General features: G+C 36.2%; 3 protein-coding genes and 1 non-coding gene across 4 annotated transcripts; 2 read left to right on the forward strand and 2 right to left on the reverse strand.

Moving 5' to 3' along the window:
* LOC104731843 (asparagine--tRNA ligase, chloroplastic/mitochondrial) lies at positions 57-3535 on the reverse strand. The gene is made up of 14 exons (XM_010451336.2): positions 3115-3535; positions 2949-3017; positions 2730-2840; positions 2539-2643; positions 2160-2297; positions 1939-2019; positions 1772-1849; positions 1622-1690; positions 1455-1529; positions 1267-1350; positions 1082-1168; positions 648-818; positions 438-564; positions 57-346 (listed from the first exon to the last, which is right to left on the reverse strand). The coding sequence occupies exons 1-14, from the start codon at positions 3505-3507 to the stop codon at positions 231-233; spliced, it is 1704 nt and encodes a 567-aa protein (XP_010449638.1). The 5' UTR covers positions 3508-3535; the 3' UTR covers positions 57-230.
* On the forward strand, positions 5092-5172 carry TRNAL-CAG. The gene has a single exon. It is a non-coding gene; the product is annotated as a tRNA-Leu (tRNA).
* Positions 6023-7771, forward strand: LOC104731844 (cytochrome b561 and DOMON domain-containing protein At4g17280). Its single transcript, XM_010451337.2, has 3 exons — positions 6023-6846; positions 6929-7183; positions 7290-7771. The coding sequence occupies exons 1-3, from the start codon at positions 6214-6216 to the stop codon at positions 7590-7592; spliced, it is 1191 nt and encodes a 396-aa protein (XP_010449639.1). The 5' UTR covers positions 6023-6213; the 3' UTR covers positions 7593-7771.
* LOC104731845 (putative MO25-like protein At4g17270) lies at positions 7746-10473 on the reverse strand. Its single transcript, XM_010451338.2, has 11 exons — positions 10050-10473; positions 9740-9901; positions 9537-9655; positions 9346-9420; positions 9097-9190; positions 8944-9003; positions 8773-8841; positions 8568-8666; positions 8409-8453; positions 8125-8227; positions 7746-8020 (listed from the first exon to the last, which is right to left on the reverse strand). Exons 1-11 carry the CDS (start codon positions 10176-10178, stop codon positions 7950-7952), a joined length of 1026 nt encoding a protein of 341 aa, XP_010449640.1. The 5' UTR covers positions 10179-10473; the 3' UTR covers positions 7746-7949.

Consider the following 15067-nt stretch of genomic DNA (forward strand, 5'->3'; position numbering starts at 1 on the left):
GTATAAGTACATAGAAAGTAAAAATTTTATCTACTGAAACAAAACCAAAAACTCTATAAAACAAATCAATTTTTATGAAAGGGTGATAACATATACAAATATATTTTAAAATTTGGAACAAACAATTACTTCCTTTGAGGTTTCTTTGTTTGTTGTTTATCTCAAATGGCACATAAGAGCAAGAACTTGGAAGAAATGTGGAGCACTGGGATGGGAGGGTCAAGTAATAATTAGAATTCGGCAGAGGCAGGTGCACGCGGGAAAGGAATAACGTCTCTAATATTGTCAATTCCGGTGACAAATTGGACCAGCCTCTCAAACCCTAAACCGAATCCTGCGTGAGGAACTACACACACACAAACAATAATGGCACTTACTTCATCAGCCTCCCCAAGTTTTTTATCTTTTGATTCAAAGAATAAGAAGAAGAACGAGACCTGATCCATAGCGGCGTAGGTCGAGGTACCACCAGTAGCTCTCTTTGTTGAGTTTCAGCTCATCAAGCCTCGCTTCCAACACCTCAAGCCTTTCCTCTCTCTGGCTTCCACCAATCAGCTCTCCTATCTTTTTAAACTCAAAACTATCAACATCATTCACTATCAACAACTTCTTATTATCAACAGGATTTTGAATTATCTTAAACTTACCCGAGGCACGAGCATATCCATTGCTGCTACTGTCTTCCCATCATCGTTCTCCCGCATATAGAATGCTTTTATCTCCTTCGGATAGTCTCTTATTATGACTGGGCGACCCCCAAATGCCTCTTCTGTTATATACCTTTCATGCTCGCTCTGCAAATCCAGCCCCCACTTCACCTGCCACATACAGTAGCTCTATCAGGCAAGCAACATTTGATGTTTCTACTCACATGCGACAATGAAATAATATCAATTTAAATAATATACCAACTAGAAATGAATATGGAATCACAGCTTGCTTACACAGAAAATACCAAAACACAAACAGGTAGACTAATAGGTCACAGGTTTAGAAAAAGAAATGTATATGCGACTTTGCATTTTTATTCCAAAATTTACAGTTCAAATCTATCCCAAAAAGGAGAAAGTAAAGCCCTTACCGGAAAATCAAACTTTTTGTTTGCTTTCAGAAGAAGTTCAATGGCGTCTGTGTAACCAAGCTGTAGAAACTCTTTCTCAGCTACGTCCTTTACAAGATAAATTGTAAACCAATAATAACAATATCAGCCAGTGCAAACTGCATAATATTATTCTCCGATCATAGAGTGAGAATTGAAGGACATACACTCAAGCGACGAATGATTCCTTTCTCAATCCATGTATCAAAAAACTCCATGTCTTCCTTGCAATGATCAAGAACGTATTTTACCTATCCAAATACCAAGAGATAAATCACACTAATTCCAAATGACACAACAAACTGACAAGCTCATATATAGTTTGAGGGAAATATAAAGTGAAAGAGTAACATACTACGTACTGGAGGTAGGCGGTGGCACAGGCCATGTCATCATCCAGGTCGGCAAAAGCAAGTTCTGGTTCAATCATCTTATATGGTAGAAAGAGAGGTCTTCAGTATATTGCAGTTAGGTAAGAAAAAATTAATTGCGAGTTTGGCTGGAGAATTTAGTAATGCTGACCCAGAATTCGGCTAAGTGCCTAGACGTGTTAGAATTCTCAGCTCGAAATGTTGGACCAAATGTGTATACCTGTAACGTTATACGAATGATAAATTAAGTCACTGACTAACCAAAATCTAGCTCACAATCACTTGAGGAATCAACATTTACATCTGAGAGAGCGGTTGCATAAGTTTCTCCGTTGAGTTGCCCAGAGACGGTCAAGAATGCTGGTTTCCCAAAGAAGTCCTAAGGAGTAATACATCCATGAAATTTGTTACAGTGCAAGTTCATATTCTACCATTCTTAAATACAAAATATATGGAGCTGGAACACACCTGAGACCAATCGATCAACCCTCCCTTTGTTTTCGGAATTGCATCAATGGAAGTATCGGTGTTCTCATGGGAGCTGGGAATCTAAACATTGAAGTAAAATTTAGAAGTAATTTTTTTTTTTTCTTCCATGTGGAGTTGAGAGTTATAGTTCTTGGTGAAAAAGATCAAGCTGCTAATGGGTTATAAACGAATATAGAGATGTTGAGAGCTAAAACCCTTACGAGTGTAGTGACACAGAACTGTTCTCCAGCTCCTTCACAATCTGACGCTGTAATAATTGGGCTTGCAACCCAAACAAAACCACTTTCTTGAAAGAACTTGTGTGTAGCATATGCCAAAGTATTCCTAACTCTCGCCACCTGAAACAAGATGTTTTGCCTATTTTAAGAATATAGAAGTTGGTAATTATCGCAAGACTGTAAGTTCGCCGTCAAGTTTCAATAAACCGAAGCTTGAAAGGTGAGTAGTATACGCAGTATTCAACATAAGAGCGACATTTCTAGGCGAGATGATACATTGAATTCCAAGAAGGTAACAGGAGTCGTCTAGAGTATGGAGTATCAGGAAAGTATAAAAGGTAAATGGAAAAAGGAAAGTTACCGCCCCAAAAGTATTGGTTCTAGGACGTAGATGAGCCTTGGTTCTCAAGAATTCCCGGCTGACCCTTTTCTTCTGGATCGGATAAGAAGAGTCACACTTTCCAACCTATGATAAAGTGGGGGAGTAAGTGATAAAATTTAGAAAAACATACTTTCAATCTCAAATCCAAAGTAGAAGAAGCAAAGACATACCACAATGATTTTCTCAACTTTAAGTTCCACCTTTTGCTTTGTTCCCTGGCTAGCCACAATAGTACCTTGTACAGATACGGATGCTCCAGTCAAAATCGAACCAGATTCTACCTATTATTCCGTCCCAGTAATCTCAGTGTTAACACAGGGTTTATATATAAAGCTCAAATATTGAAGGCTCCCAAGTCCTAATCATTGTTCTCAGGTCATAGTGATTACCTGATCATACCCCTCTGCATCCGAATTCAACACACATTGCAAGTTCGATAAACATGAACCATCATTGATCTTTAAACACACACCAAAAAAAATATCAAAAACCATAACTTTGTCATCAATCAATCAAGGGACTGATAGGGAAATATGAACAGATAATGAGAATAACCTCAATGAATGTGACACTGCTCTGAGATCGAAGTGTTCGGACCCAACCCATAATGTTAAGACTCTGCCCGACCCGGCTCAGCCCTTCGTCTGCTCCTCCTTTCACTTCCGCTATCTTCAACTTCTTCCTGAACTCTCCAACTTTACTCCCGAATCGTTTCTCGTAATTCTCAACTTTTTTACCTTCTCCGGAACCGAGAGATTCGGAGACAGCTGTGCAAAAGCATCTCCGGCGAGAGTTGGCCGGAAAAGCTTCGAAGAGTGGGAGAACTCGGCGCCGAAGAGGGCGAAGGAGAGAATGAGAAGCATTAGAAATAGGGAAGGAGGATAAGAAGCGGAGAGTAGAGTAGGGAGTTAGACGGAGAGTCGTCGCCGGCAGAAACGCGGCCGCCATTGTAATCGATTGTTTGGGAATGCGCCAATTCAACCCACTCTTCATATGGAACATTCACCCGACCCGATTTGGTATAACCCGCCCCGTAAACTGTTACCCGAAATAAGCCCATTTAGAGTCCAGAGGCCCGTAATCTTACGAAGGGCTTCGACTCAGTCAACAAGGAATCAATAGTTCAAAATGCATGAAGAAAGCATATCTCTATTGTTTTTTTATTCATCTTTATATAGGGAAAATTCCAAAAAAAAACCCCCAACTAATTTTAATTTGGATGTTTAATACCCAATGGTTTTTGATTGGAATAAAAATACCTGAAATATTAAATTAATGTCAAATAAAACCTTATCTTTAAATCTATGGAACATTCCAACACGGGACTTAACAGCCGTCAACGGCCGTTACGGAATTACTAACCGGTGTTAAATTTCAGTCACACATATTTCAATACATATATAGAATATGTTTACAGATATATTCGAATATGTTCATGTGGTCTAGTGGTTGCTTGTCTGTTTTATTATTGATTTACCAGGGGTCGAATCCTAGTAAGTGCTAACTATGCGTTTTTTTGGTTTTTTTTTTCTTCCCTTGAAACAGCCTTTCAGTGTTTCACCCTCCACCTCCGTGTCGTCCAGATCCCAAGACCTGAAACAATCCGAGCCAAATTCCCTCCATCTCTCCCAATCCCAATCTCATATGCTCATGACGACGAACCAGTCTCCTCAACGTGTTTCTAATCCCAAGCCAATCGTCTTCCACATCATCACCATATGCTGTAATCGTAGCCAGATCTGACAATCTATATCTCTTTGAACCACCCTTGGATGTTGTAGGGAGCTCGAATCGGCAAAGCGAACACGGTTATGATCCGAGAGCCAAGGAACGATGCTATCCGAGATTCAGAGGGATATATATGGCTACACGGCATCTCCGACCAGATTCTCTTTACAAACTGGTTTCGAGGAAAAAAAAAAAAAAAANAAAATAAGGTGAAGGTAGAAGGAATCGAACCCGAGGTAACCTGGTTTCAAAACAAACCGAATACCACTAGACTACATCAACATATTCAAATACTGTTGGAAATATATTCTATATAACTATATAACTATTAAAACATGTGTGACTGAAATTTAACGCCAGTTAGTAATTCCGTAACGGTCGTTGACGGCTGTTAAGTTCCGTGTTTGAATGTTCCCTAGATTTAAAGATAAGGTTTTATTTGATATTAATTTAATATATCGGGTATTTTTATTCCAATCAAAAACTATTGGGTATTAAACATCCAAATTAAAATTAGTTGAGGTTTTTTTTGGGAATTTTCCCTCTTTATATATCCAAGAGTTTCGGAAATTGTTAATTAGTAACATTTAAAAAGTTGAGACTAAAGTCACACCACCAAACCATGTGTCTTTTTAGTAATTGTCGTGTGTCAAACTCGAGCATAAGTGTATGGAGAGACATATATTAATTGCTTAGTAGTATTATTGCACTAACTATGTTTGTATGATGCTCATCAATCATCATAGTCGGCTAGTACATTTACATGGCTTTTATATTTACAAATGTAGAGTTAATGAGAAAAACGTCAAGATGGCCGAGTTGGTCTAAGGCGCCAGCTTCAGGTGCTGGTCCGAAAGGGCGCGGGTTCAAATCCCACTCTTGACACTACTACTCTTTTTTCTTTTGTTTTTTGGGTATTTTTTTTATTAAAGTGGGTGGGGAGGGCCACACAAAAAAACGAACGTAGGTTTAGGTTTTGAGGGGTTCATTGAGCTCTCAAAAGCGTTGACGATGAGACGAACTTGAATGACACGTGGAAGCAAAGGGGTCCAACATCCACATGGAGGCAGTTGAGATTTTGACCAAATGAAAAACTAAACTAATAAACTCTAGAAACCCAAAAACCCCAACCACTTGGCATAGGATCTCTCACAGACCGGTGTGGTTGCTCACCTGCATTCACTCCTCCCTGTCCTTTCATTTCTTTTTTTTAATGATACATCTATGTTAAGTATCTATGGTTCCACGCATATATTCGTGTAAGTAAAAGACAAATTAATAAGTTCTAAACAGCCATCAATTATTTACTTTACTTTTAGGTTCAAGATGTACCAATAGTAGTTGTGATATACACATTGATAGAGAGAGAGAGAAAGAGAAGTTGGTAGAAACAAAGAACAGGCGAGACAGGTGTGAACCGGTTGTTGTTGACCCTCACCATTATTAACCCTTCTTCTTCTTTTCTTTTCTTACTCTAGTAGTAAACTAGTAATTGTAATTGTCTGTAAACTAGATTCTGTATTTTACCCTAATCTATAAACTAGAGGTTCTTGTTTTTTAACTTAAAGAAGTGTGCTTTAAGTCAACGAGCATTATTGTTGAGCCATTAATTTTAATGTTGTATATAGATCACACAAGTATATATGCTAATAGATAAAAAAAAACATTTATTCACTCTACAAAAAAAAAAAAGAAACAGCAAATAGAAAGCAAGCTAATAAGCATAATTTGATTCAAATAAGAAAAGAGAAATAGTTATGATGATCTCCATTAGACAGCTTAACCAACAAAGCTAACCCCACACTTTTCTCTTCATATTTAATCTCTCTTTCTCTCTTCCTTCTTTCTTCAACCATCTCCTTCTCTTTACATCTGAGTCTGTTTCTTTACTAAACCCTCTGATCCACTGAGAGTAATCATATCTCTATGATGAAGTTCTTCAATCAAATCCTCTGTCTTACCCTTGTCCTTTCCCTTTCCATGACTACTCTGTCCTTTGCTCAGACATGTTCCAAATACAAATTCTCCAGCAACAATGTCTTTGACTCCTGCAACGACCTACCTTTTCTTGATTCTTTCCTCCATTACACTTATGATTCTTCCACCGGGAGTCTCCACATCGCTTATCGCCACACCAAGCTCACCTCTGGCAAATGGGTGGCTTGGGCCGTGAACCCTACGTCTACGGGAATGGTGGGAGCTCAAGCCATCGTGGCTTATCCACAATCAGATGGCACTGTCAGGGTTTACACTTCCCCTATCAAAAGCTACCAGACCAGTCTACAAGAGGGTGATCTGAGCTTCAACGTCTCTGGGTTGTCTGCAACTTACCAGAACAATGAGATTGTTGTGTTGGCAAGTCTGAAACTTTCACAGGATCTAGGGAATGGTGGAACCATTAACACAGTGTGGCAAGATGGGTCAATGTCTGGGAACAGTCCTCTGCCTCATCCAACTTCTGGCAACAATGTTCGCACCATGTCCACTCTCAATCTGGTCTCCGGTGTTTCAGCAGCTGCGGGAGGAGCTGGAGGAAGTTCCAAGCTTCGCAAACGCAACGTGAGTTGATTCTTTTCTTTCCTTAATTTTTTAATGTGGCCAACAGAGAATAATGATTTGGTTTTGGTCAAATGGTGAGCAGATACATGGAATATTGAACGCTGTGAGCTGGGGTATAATGATGCCTATAGGGGCAATCATTGCTCGATACTTGAGAGTAGCCAAATCAGCAGACCCTGCTTGGTTCTATATTCACGTTTTCTGCCAGGCTTCTGCATACATCGTTGGCGTTGCCGGATGGGCTACTGGTCTCAAACTTGGTGGCGACTCACCAGGGATTCAGTATAGCACCCACCGTGCTATCGGGATCGCTCTCTTCTCTCTAGCAACAATTCAGGTACACTACACACTTCACACTTGAAGAACACTTCACATTACATAGAAAACCAGTAATATATAGGTATATAGCTTTATTAACCGGTTAATTGCTTGCGACACATTAGGTGTTTGCGATGTTTCTGAGGCCAAAACCAGAGCACAAGCACAGGCTCTACTGGAACATTTACCACCACACAATCGGCTACACAATAATCATCCTAGGGGTGGTGAATGTGTTCAAAGGGTTAGGAATATTGAGTCCCAAGAAAGAGTGGAAAAATTCTTACATAGGTATTATCGTTGCTCTCGCTATCGTGGCCACCCTACTAGAAGCCTTCACTTGGTTTGTAGTCATTAAGAGAAGGAAACTGGAGGCTAAAACGGCTCAGCATGGAGCATCCAACGGGGCTCGGTCTCAGTATGCTTAAGATTAGCACTTGACTTGCTTCTTTTTTCTCTTTGTGCATAGAGAGAGTGATTCATATGGTTTATCTGCTTATCTATCCATTTTCAGTAGGTTTAACGTCGGGTTGCCATATGCTTTTATGATTTTTTTGCATTCAGGATGTAGGATTTAATGATTTATAATGCCATTTTATTTGATCCACACTAAACGAGTGTACATGTGAATTCATATAATCTAAAAGATCCATACCAGTCAACACCTCAGTCACTGAGAGAGAGAGAGAGTACCTAATAAATAAGTAACAACAAATCTTTGATGTTCCAAAAATGTCTTTCAAAGATTAAACAGAAAGCATGAGCTTCTGTGCATATGTGCGAGCTCAAGCGAGCTCTCGCAGACCTGCTATCTCTCCCACAACCTGAGCTTTGTCTGCTTCAAAGCTCTCGTCCTCTGCCATAAAACAGACATGAATCATAAACATAAGAAATTTGTTTACGGTGAGAATGAAGTCCAAACTCTGGTGATACAAGAGTCTCATAACACAAGTCCCATACCTTTTTCCGGCTTGATATCAGCCAACAATCTCAGAAGCTTGTTTCTGTTCGCCACCAGAATGTTGGCGATGTCTGAAGGCTTGTTTTGGTTCGCTACAAAAAGCTGTACGAAAACAATAATGTCAGTACACTTTGATTGCCCCTATCAAAACTCAGACTACAAACACATCAAAACAGACACTTTAAAAAATCCAGATAATCCAATTTTCAAAGTGGTCTGACTGATGATCATGTTTCACAGGGTAAAAAAACTACTCCCATGTTTTTAGAATACAGAAAAATACCTTGAAAACATGGAAAGCTTCTATTTGAATGGTCTTGCTTGATTCCTGCAAGAGAGATTTCCATCCACAGGTTTCAGTTTATATCCAATATTAACTCTGTTAGGCAGAGCCAGACACCAAATAGAATTATATGAGGTATCAGGTTAAGCATCATCATACTCTGAGAAGATTCATCAGAATCCTTAAGTTATCCATTGAGCTCACATATTTCGTCATCACAGACGAGTTTGACCGGTCCAGTAGTATATTGCCCAACAACTGTAAAATTGTACACATTACAATCCATCAGAAATTCAGAATGCTCTGTCACTGATATTTCGTGACTACCCTTTTGTAATATTACCACTCCTCTAAGTTACTCTACCTTAATAGCCTGCCGTCTGGTTATATAATTACTTGATTCAAGAAGCTTTGAGTTGTAGTCTGCAAAAAACTGTAAATCATACCAGATCAATTCCGCACTGTCAGAGATGAACACAGATACATATGCTTTAAAGCAATATTTTATGATTTGGTACACAGTAAGAGAACTTACCCAGTCTTCATTCTTAATGAGAAACTCAGCAACTGTAGACTTGTGCCTTGTCAGAAGTTCCTGCAAGAAAATAATCACACAACTGGAGTTATGATGGCGTGTTTTCGAGAAAATTTCACATTCTATTCCAAGTATGTTGCAGTGTTTCCGAACCTTGAAAGTTGCAGCAGCATCAGCAGCAATGTCGAAATTGGGAAGCTGTATGTAGTAAAAGAACTTCTTCACGTGCTGTGAGTCCAAAACATATCTGAACCAAAGAAAGAGAAGCAGCTTTCATTGTACTATCCCAGACAGAAACACCACTAGTGAACTGTTTCTAATTTGGTAGAAGATTGTCGCTTTATGTATAAAAACGTATAGAATGTAAAGTCGTAAGCAAAGATAAATATAAAATTTGCTCACTTTGCAACAATCTGATGGCGGATGCACTCTCTAAACATAGTACCATAATGTAGCGCCATATCTGTGTTTTCAAACCTGAGAGAAATCACAGAAACCCATATGAATGATAAAACAAACCTCACTGATCATGATCTTAGAAGAATACTTTAAATTTGTGGCAGCCATTAACCAAATCCATCTCCTAAACTCACCCATCGACTAGAAAGTCCATAAGATCAATGTTGGATTCAAGATAATCAGATGCAATAAGACGTGAATTGACTTGTTGCCTCTGAAGATTTGCAACAACTTGAGTAGCATCTTTCCTTGCCTAACAAAAACAAAAGATAATTTCTTCTTATTGAATTGTTGAATACCGTCTTTGAAATCAAATCATGAGAAGAAGAGATGTTACCTCCAAGTTCAAATTAGGAAGAGAAGTAAGCAAGCGGCGAAGAGTATCCTCCTTAAAGAACTCCTGAGTCAACTGAGCACAAGCTTCAGCTATAGGCTCAGCCTCACTGTTTCCATAGAGAATTAACTTCAAATCTCGTATGCTCTTGCTTAGTTCCACCATCTACAACCAATTATCACAATTTCAAACCTCATGATTCAAAACATTGCGCAGGATTCTATCAATTGAATCACAATTGATTCATTCATATCAGAAACTTTCAGAAACCGACAACGAGAAATCAGATCAGAATCTGAAGAAAAAACCAAACCTTTTCCTCGCGTTTGGACTCTCGAAGGTCAGGGAAGGAGTTAGATCGATCAGCGTAGAGAAGGAGATCGCGAGTCTGACGAACAATATCAGCAGGAGTCCGAGGTTTGGATTTGAAAAGACCCCTCATCTCTGCCGCGTCTCCACCGGAACAACCAGAAACGGAGACTAATCTACGGCTGGGATCAGCAGCACCACCTTCTTTTGAGACGCACGATCCTATCGTAACGTAGTTGTATGATTTCCCCCCTTCTTACCTAGACTTGAAGAAGCTCTCTCTCTCTCTCTTATGAATCCACCACCACCACTAGGGTTTCACTATGCGCTTATCTCTTCTTCTTCTTCTTCTTCTTCTTCCTTCCCTCGCGTTCTCCGTTTTGAGCATTCAGATAGAGAGATCTCTTTACTTATTTGGTTCGATTTGTCACACATGTTTACTAATTAATATGAGTTTGTGCCACCTCATCTCTTATTTTAAGTTGGTTTTGAAATTCACATTCACAATTACAATCCTGTAAAATAACAATTGTAGAAGAAATATAACCTGATCGCTGTTTTTCTTTTGCATATCATATTTTCTGACTCATTAATAATGTTTGGGGTGTTTCTGCACCAAAATCATTTTCGATGTTCATAATTCTTAGATTGTTAAAAGATTAAAAACTTTTTTTTATTTCTTTTTCTGTTCATCATATTTTCCGATATACGGATCGGATGTTTGTGCGGATTATCTTGCAAAAGATGCAATAGTACGAAAAATGATATTTTCGCGCCAAAATTATCTTCGACATTCATAATGTTAGATTGTTAAGGGCTTAAAAACTCTGTCTATTAGCATTGACCACGGGTTTGAAAATTAATATGGTTTTTCTTTGTCTTCGGAAATTAGTATTTGGGTCTAGAAAGTCTTTAGGATCATAAAAATAAAAAAAAAACTCAGTCTATTTTTTTCTTTCTATTCATCATATTTTCCTATATATCAATGTTTTTGCGGATTATCTTCCAAAAAACGTAATAACATAAAAAGTGAATTTTCGCCCCAAAATCATCATTGATACTCGAGAATTTAATATAAAAAGATCCCTTACCATTAGCCTGATCCATTTTTAATCCTCAACTATTTTTTTTAGTAAATAAAACCCTGAAAAAAAAATCATTAATAAATTAACCCTTTGTTTATAAAAATGTTAATAGCATAAAATTAAAAGAAAACAAGGGTAAAATTTATTAAAGGTATAAATGTTTTTATAAATGGAGAGTTAAATATTTATACCATTGTTAAGGGTTAAACAAAATCAAAAACAAAAGCCAAAATGTTTATATTATTGTTAAGGGTTAAACAAAATCAAAAACAAAAACATAAACAAAACCGTTTATACCATTGTTAAGAGTATAAATCTATATATACAAAGTTGGTTTTTCTCTCTTCTCCTTCCTCCACCTCATCATTTTATTTTTAATTTCAACAAATTAATTCACATCATCAAAGGAACATTAAAATCTAAAATTACTGAATCAATTAATTTACTCATTTTTGTAATATTTTTATTATTATTATAATAATAATTTAAACTAAAAATATAAACTAAAAACGAAATAAAAAAAATACAACCAAAAAAATAATATCAAAGTAAAATATGAATAGAGATTACATAAATATAAAATTAGATATTTCTATCATAACATATAGTAATTGTGTAAATATTTGTAAAAAACTAGAAATAAGAAAAAAATAAAGCTATCACACATTTAATGAAACACCAATTACTTACTTCCAAAAATTATAATTATTAGGATAAAGAAAATATTTGACCAAAAAAAAAGGTAAAGAAAATAAGAGTTTTTTTTAAAAAAAAACAAACACAAAAACTTAAAGGTCTTTAAATCAAGAGATTTTTCATTCTTGGTGATAAATTATAAATTCATGTTATCGATTAAAAGTCAGTTTATATTATTATTTTCAATTATATTATCATATAATTAATAATATATGTATTTAAAACTTGAGACTATGTTTGTTATTGTTAAATTATAAATTCATGTTACCGACTAAAGCTAAAAAAATTTGGTGCACATTATTATTTAGAATTCTAAACAATATAAACAATTAAAATAGTTTGAGTGATCTATGTTATTTATCATTTTCAAAATTGAAAATGGTGAGATTTGTTAAGCAAAGGTATATCCAAAAAAGAGAAAATATTAATCAAGGGCTCAAAATTTTAAATAATGTATAAGGTTACTTGAAATAAAACATATTAAAGAAAACTTATTATGAACATCACACACACCAAAAAAAATAGTGAAAAATACTAAGAAGAAATTTGAGAAAGCTATTTGTAATAAAAACAATTATAATAGTAGTGATAGGTTGTAGAATTTTAAATAAAAATTAAAAAGTATTTTATTTTTGGAGAGTTTGTAGATTTAAGAGAATCAAAATAAAAAAATACTATATAGAAACATAGTATACTATACATATTTTAAAGTAAAAAGATATATATATATATATATATATATATATATATATATATATATGTGAACATAATTTATCTTTTGTCAAACAGTTAAGATAAAATGTAATATTTGATGTTTTAATATGATGTTTATTTATAAGTAAAAAACGAGTCCAATTATGAGATTCATTACTAGGAAGCAAAATTTACGTGTAACACTACGATATTATTAAAGAAACTACACGACAAAAGGTGGGTATATTCTAGAAGATTTTTTACATTTATGTTAGTAATTTAATTAATAATCACTCAATCGATAAAACAAAAAGTGTATTGAAAGGAATTTTCGGACCCCGGGTTTTGTTGACAAAATAAGGAATTGCAGAAACTCGATTTCGTGGTGGAGGAAAAATAATGTCAACACGGGCCCTTCAAATTTGCGGTAGATTTGCAAGGCATTTACGAGAAATAAAAAAACCCTAGCACATCCCTCGCAAAATTGTGAGGAACACGGTCGTCGCAAATCCGCTGCTCAATTGCTAGGCATTTACGACAAATTCGCTGGGAAGGTCCACACTCGCAAATCCATTGCAATATTGCGACGATTTTGCGAAAATAGAGTCCATAGCAAATTTGCTATAGATTTGCGAGTGAATTGCGAAAGCCAAAGAAAAGTTAGGAAAATAATTTTTTATAAATATTACAAAACTTTATATAATTATTCTGAAATACATTTGAATGTGAAATACATAAGGTGAATTTACTAACTTTATAAATTATTTTGATGATTAACCCTTAACCCTTAACCCAAACCCTAAACCCTTAACCCTAACCCCTAAACCCTAAACCCTAAAGACTAATGATATTACTATTAATGATTAAAAAGATGAATCCAAGACTTATAATCAAAGATAGCAGTGCAACACAAAATTGTTGGAGAATTGGACAATTTGTCAAATATTTGTCTCAATGTATTGAACATATATGTAATATAGTATAGAAGATCCTGTAAAATTGGACAATTTTGGAAAGTTTGATGATAGAAAAGAGTATGATGGCACCATTGGACCTTATAAGATACTTGAAAGTTTATTTGACTAAGTTTTTAAAATTATTTTGATGGTTTTTACAAATTAGATATTCAAGGGTTGCGACAAATTTGCAACTGATTTGCTAGACGCATAGCAAATTAATCGCAAATCCATCGCAAAATACTCAAAACATAGCAAATCCCTCGCAAATAAAATCTTTAAACCCTTGAACCTAAACCCTTAAGACTAATTACATTACTATTAATGATTAAAATGATATCATTCAAGATTTATAATCAAAAATAAGACACTAATGACAATTGCAAATCCTAAACCCTAAAGACTTTGCGAGGAATTTGCTATGCTCTCTCGCAATGTCTGGATATATTAATTACATATTTTTATATGCTTGCTAGGGATTTGCGAGGGACCATAGCTAATCCATAGCAATATTTGCGAGAGATTTGCGACGCTGTATTTTTTTATATAACTAGAAAACCTAGTTTGAGCGAAGATCAAACCTTGACTAATCCGCAGCAAAAAAAAAAACCCTAGTTCCCTAATCCTTCTCTTCTCCGATTTCTTCTCTCTTCTCCGATCTCTTCTGTCTTTTCCAGTGAGTCTCCTCCTCTTCTCTCAGTCCCGGTTAACCCTTCTCGAACCCTACTCCTCCTCCTCTCTCTTGTCCTCTAAAACTCTTGTCCGGTTAATCTCCGACTCGATCTGTTCTCTCTTTGCCGGTAAGTCTCCTCCTCTCCCCTTCTAAATTAGGGTTTCAAAATTGGGGATTCAATTTGGGGTTTAGGGTTATTTTTTGATTAGGTTTTTAATTTGATTTTAGGGTTTCAAAATTGGGGATTCAATTTGGGGTTTAGGGTTATGATTCAATTAGGTTTTTAATTCGATTTTAGGGTTTTAAAATTGGGGATTCAATTTGGGGTTTAGGGTTATGATTCAATTTGGGGTTTTTAATTCGATTTTAGGGTTTCGAAATTGGGGATTCAATTTTTGTGTTTCTAATCAGTTTTTTTTTTTCTGCTTTCAGATGTCTTCTCGAGACCAAAATATTTCTGTAAACCAAAACGTTTACAGAAACTTCATTGCTTCTCAAGGGTTAAGTCCTCCAGTCTCTGCTGGAAGGACACATTCTGCTTCTGTTCCTCCCCGAAGGTTACCTTCTCCCGCTTCTTCTCAAGGTACATCACCGGCGATGCATGCTGATAATCCTCATGGAAGCTCTCCGGCGATGCTTGATGAGATTCATGGAAGCTCTCCGGCGATGCATGATGAGAATCCTCCTCATCAATCAACTTCGCGTATCAACAGTATTTCTGCCTCTCAAACTTTTTTCACTTTGGAACAGTTACTTGCAAGTCCCGGGCTTGCTGGCTTACCAAAACTGGATCCTAAGCGACCTCCGGATACTCTCTAGTGAGAATGTTATGTATCTAACCTATAGTTTATCTTTATGTTTTGTATTTTCAATGATCCTCATTCCTTTTATCTTATGTTTTGTAGGTTTGACCAGGATT

The sequence above is a fragment of the Camelina sativa genome, chromosome 12, assembly GCF_000633955.1.
Source record: "Camelina sativa cultivar DH55 chromosome 12, Cs, whole genome shotgun sequence".
Classification (NCBI taxonomy): domain Eukaryota; kingdom Viridiplantae; phylum Streptophyta; class Magnoliopsida; order Brassicales; family Brassicaceae; genus Camelina; species Camelina sativa.

Bases quoted from the DNA above. Each gene is read 5' to 3' on its own strand.
- LOC104731845 (XM_010451338.2), bottom strand. From the start codon at position 10,178: ATGAGGGGTCTTTTCAAATCCAAACCTCGGACTCCTGCTGATATTGTT. The intron at 9,421-9,536 runs GTGAGTTTAGGA...GATTTCTCTCAG, and splicing joins ATGGACTTTCTAGTCGATGG to GTTTGAAAACACAGATATGG. The intron at 9,004-9,096 runs GTTCGGAAACAC...ATTTTCTTGCAG, and splicing joins ATGCTGCTGCAACTTTCAAG to GAACTTCTGACAAGGCACAA.
- LOC104731844 (XM_010451337.2), top strand. From the start codon at position 6,214: ATGATGAAGTTCTTCAATCAAATCCTCTGTCTTACCCTTGTCCTTTCC. The intron at 6,847-6,928 runs GTGAGTTGATTC...AATGGTGAGCAG, and splicing joins CCAAGCTTCGCAAACGCAAC to ATACATGGAATATTGAACGC. The intron at 7,184-7,289 runs GTACACTACACA...GCGACACATTAG, and splicing joins TCTCTCTAGCAACAATTCAG to GTGTTTGCGATGTTTCTGAG.
- LOC104731843 (XM_010451336.2), bottom strand. From the start codon at position 3,507: ATGGCGGCCGCGTTTCTGCCGGCGACGACTCTCCGTCTAACTCCCTAC. The intron at 1,691-1,771 runs GTAAATGTTGAT...ATAACGTTACAG, and splicing joins ATGCAACCGCTCTCTCAGAT to GTATACACATTTGGTCCAAC. The intron at 1,169-1,266 runs GTATGTCCTTCA...TATCTTGTAAAG, and splicing joins GAATCATTCGTCGCTTGAGT to GACGTAGCTGAGAAAGAGTT.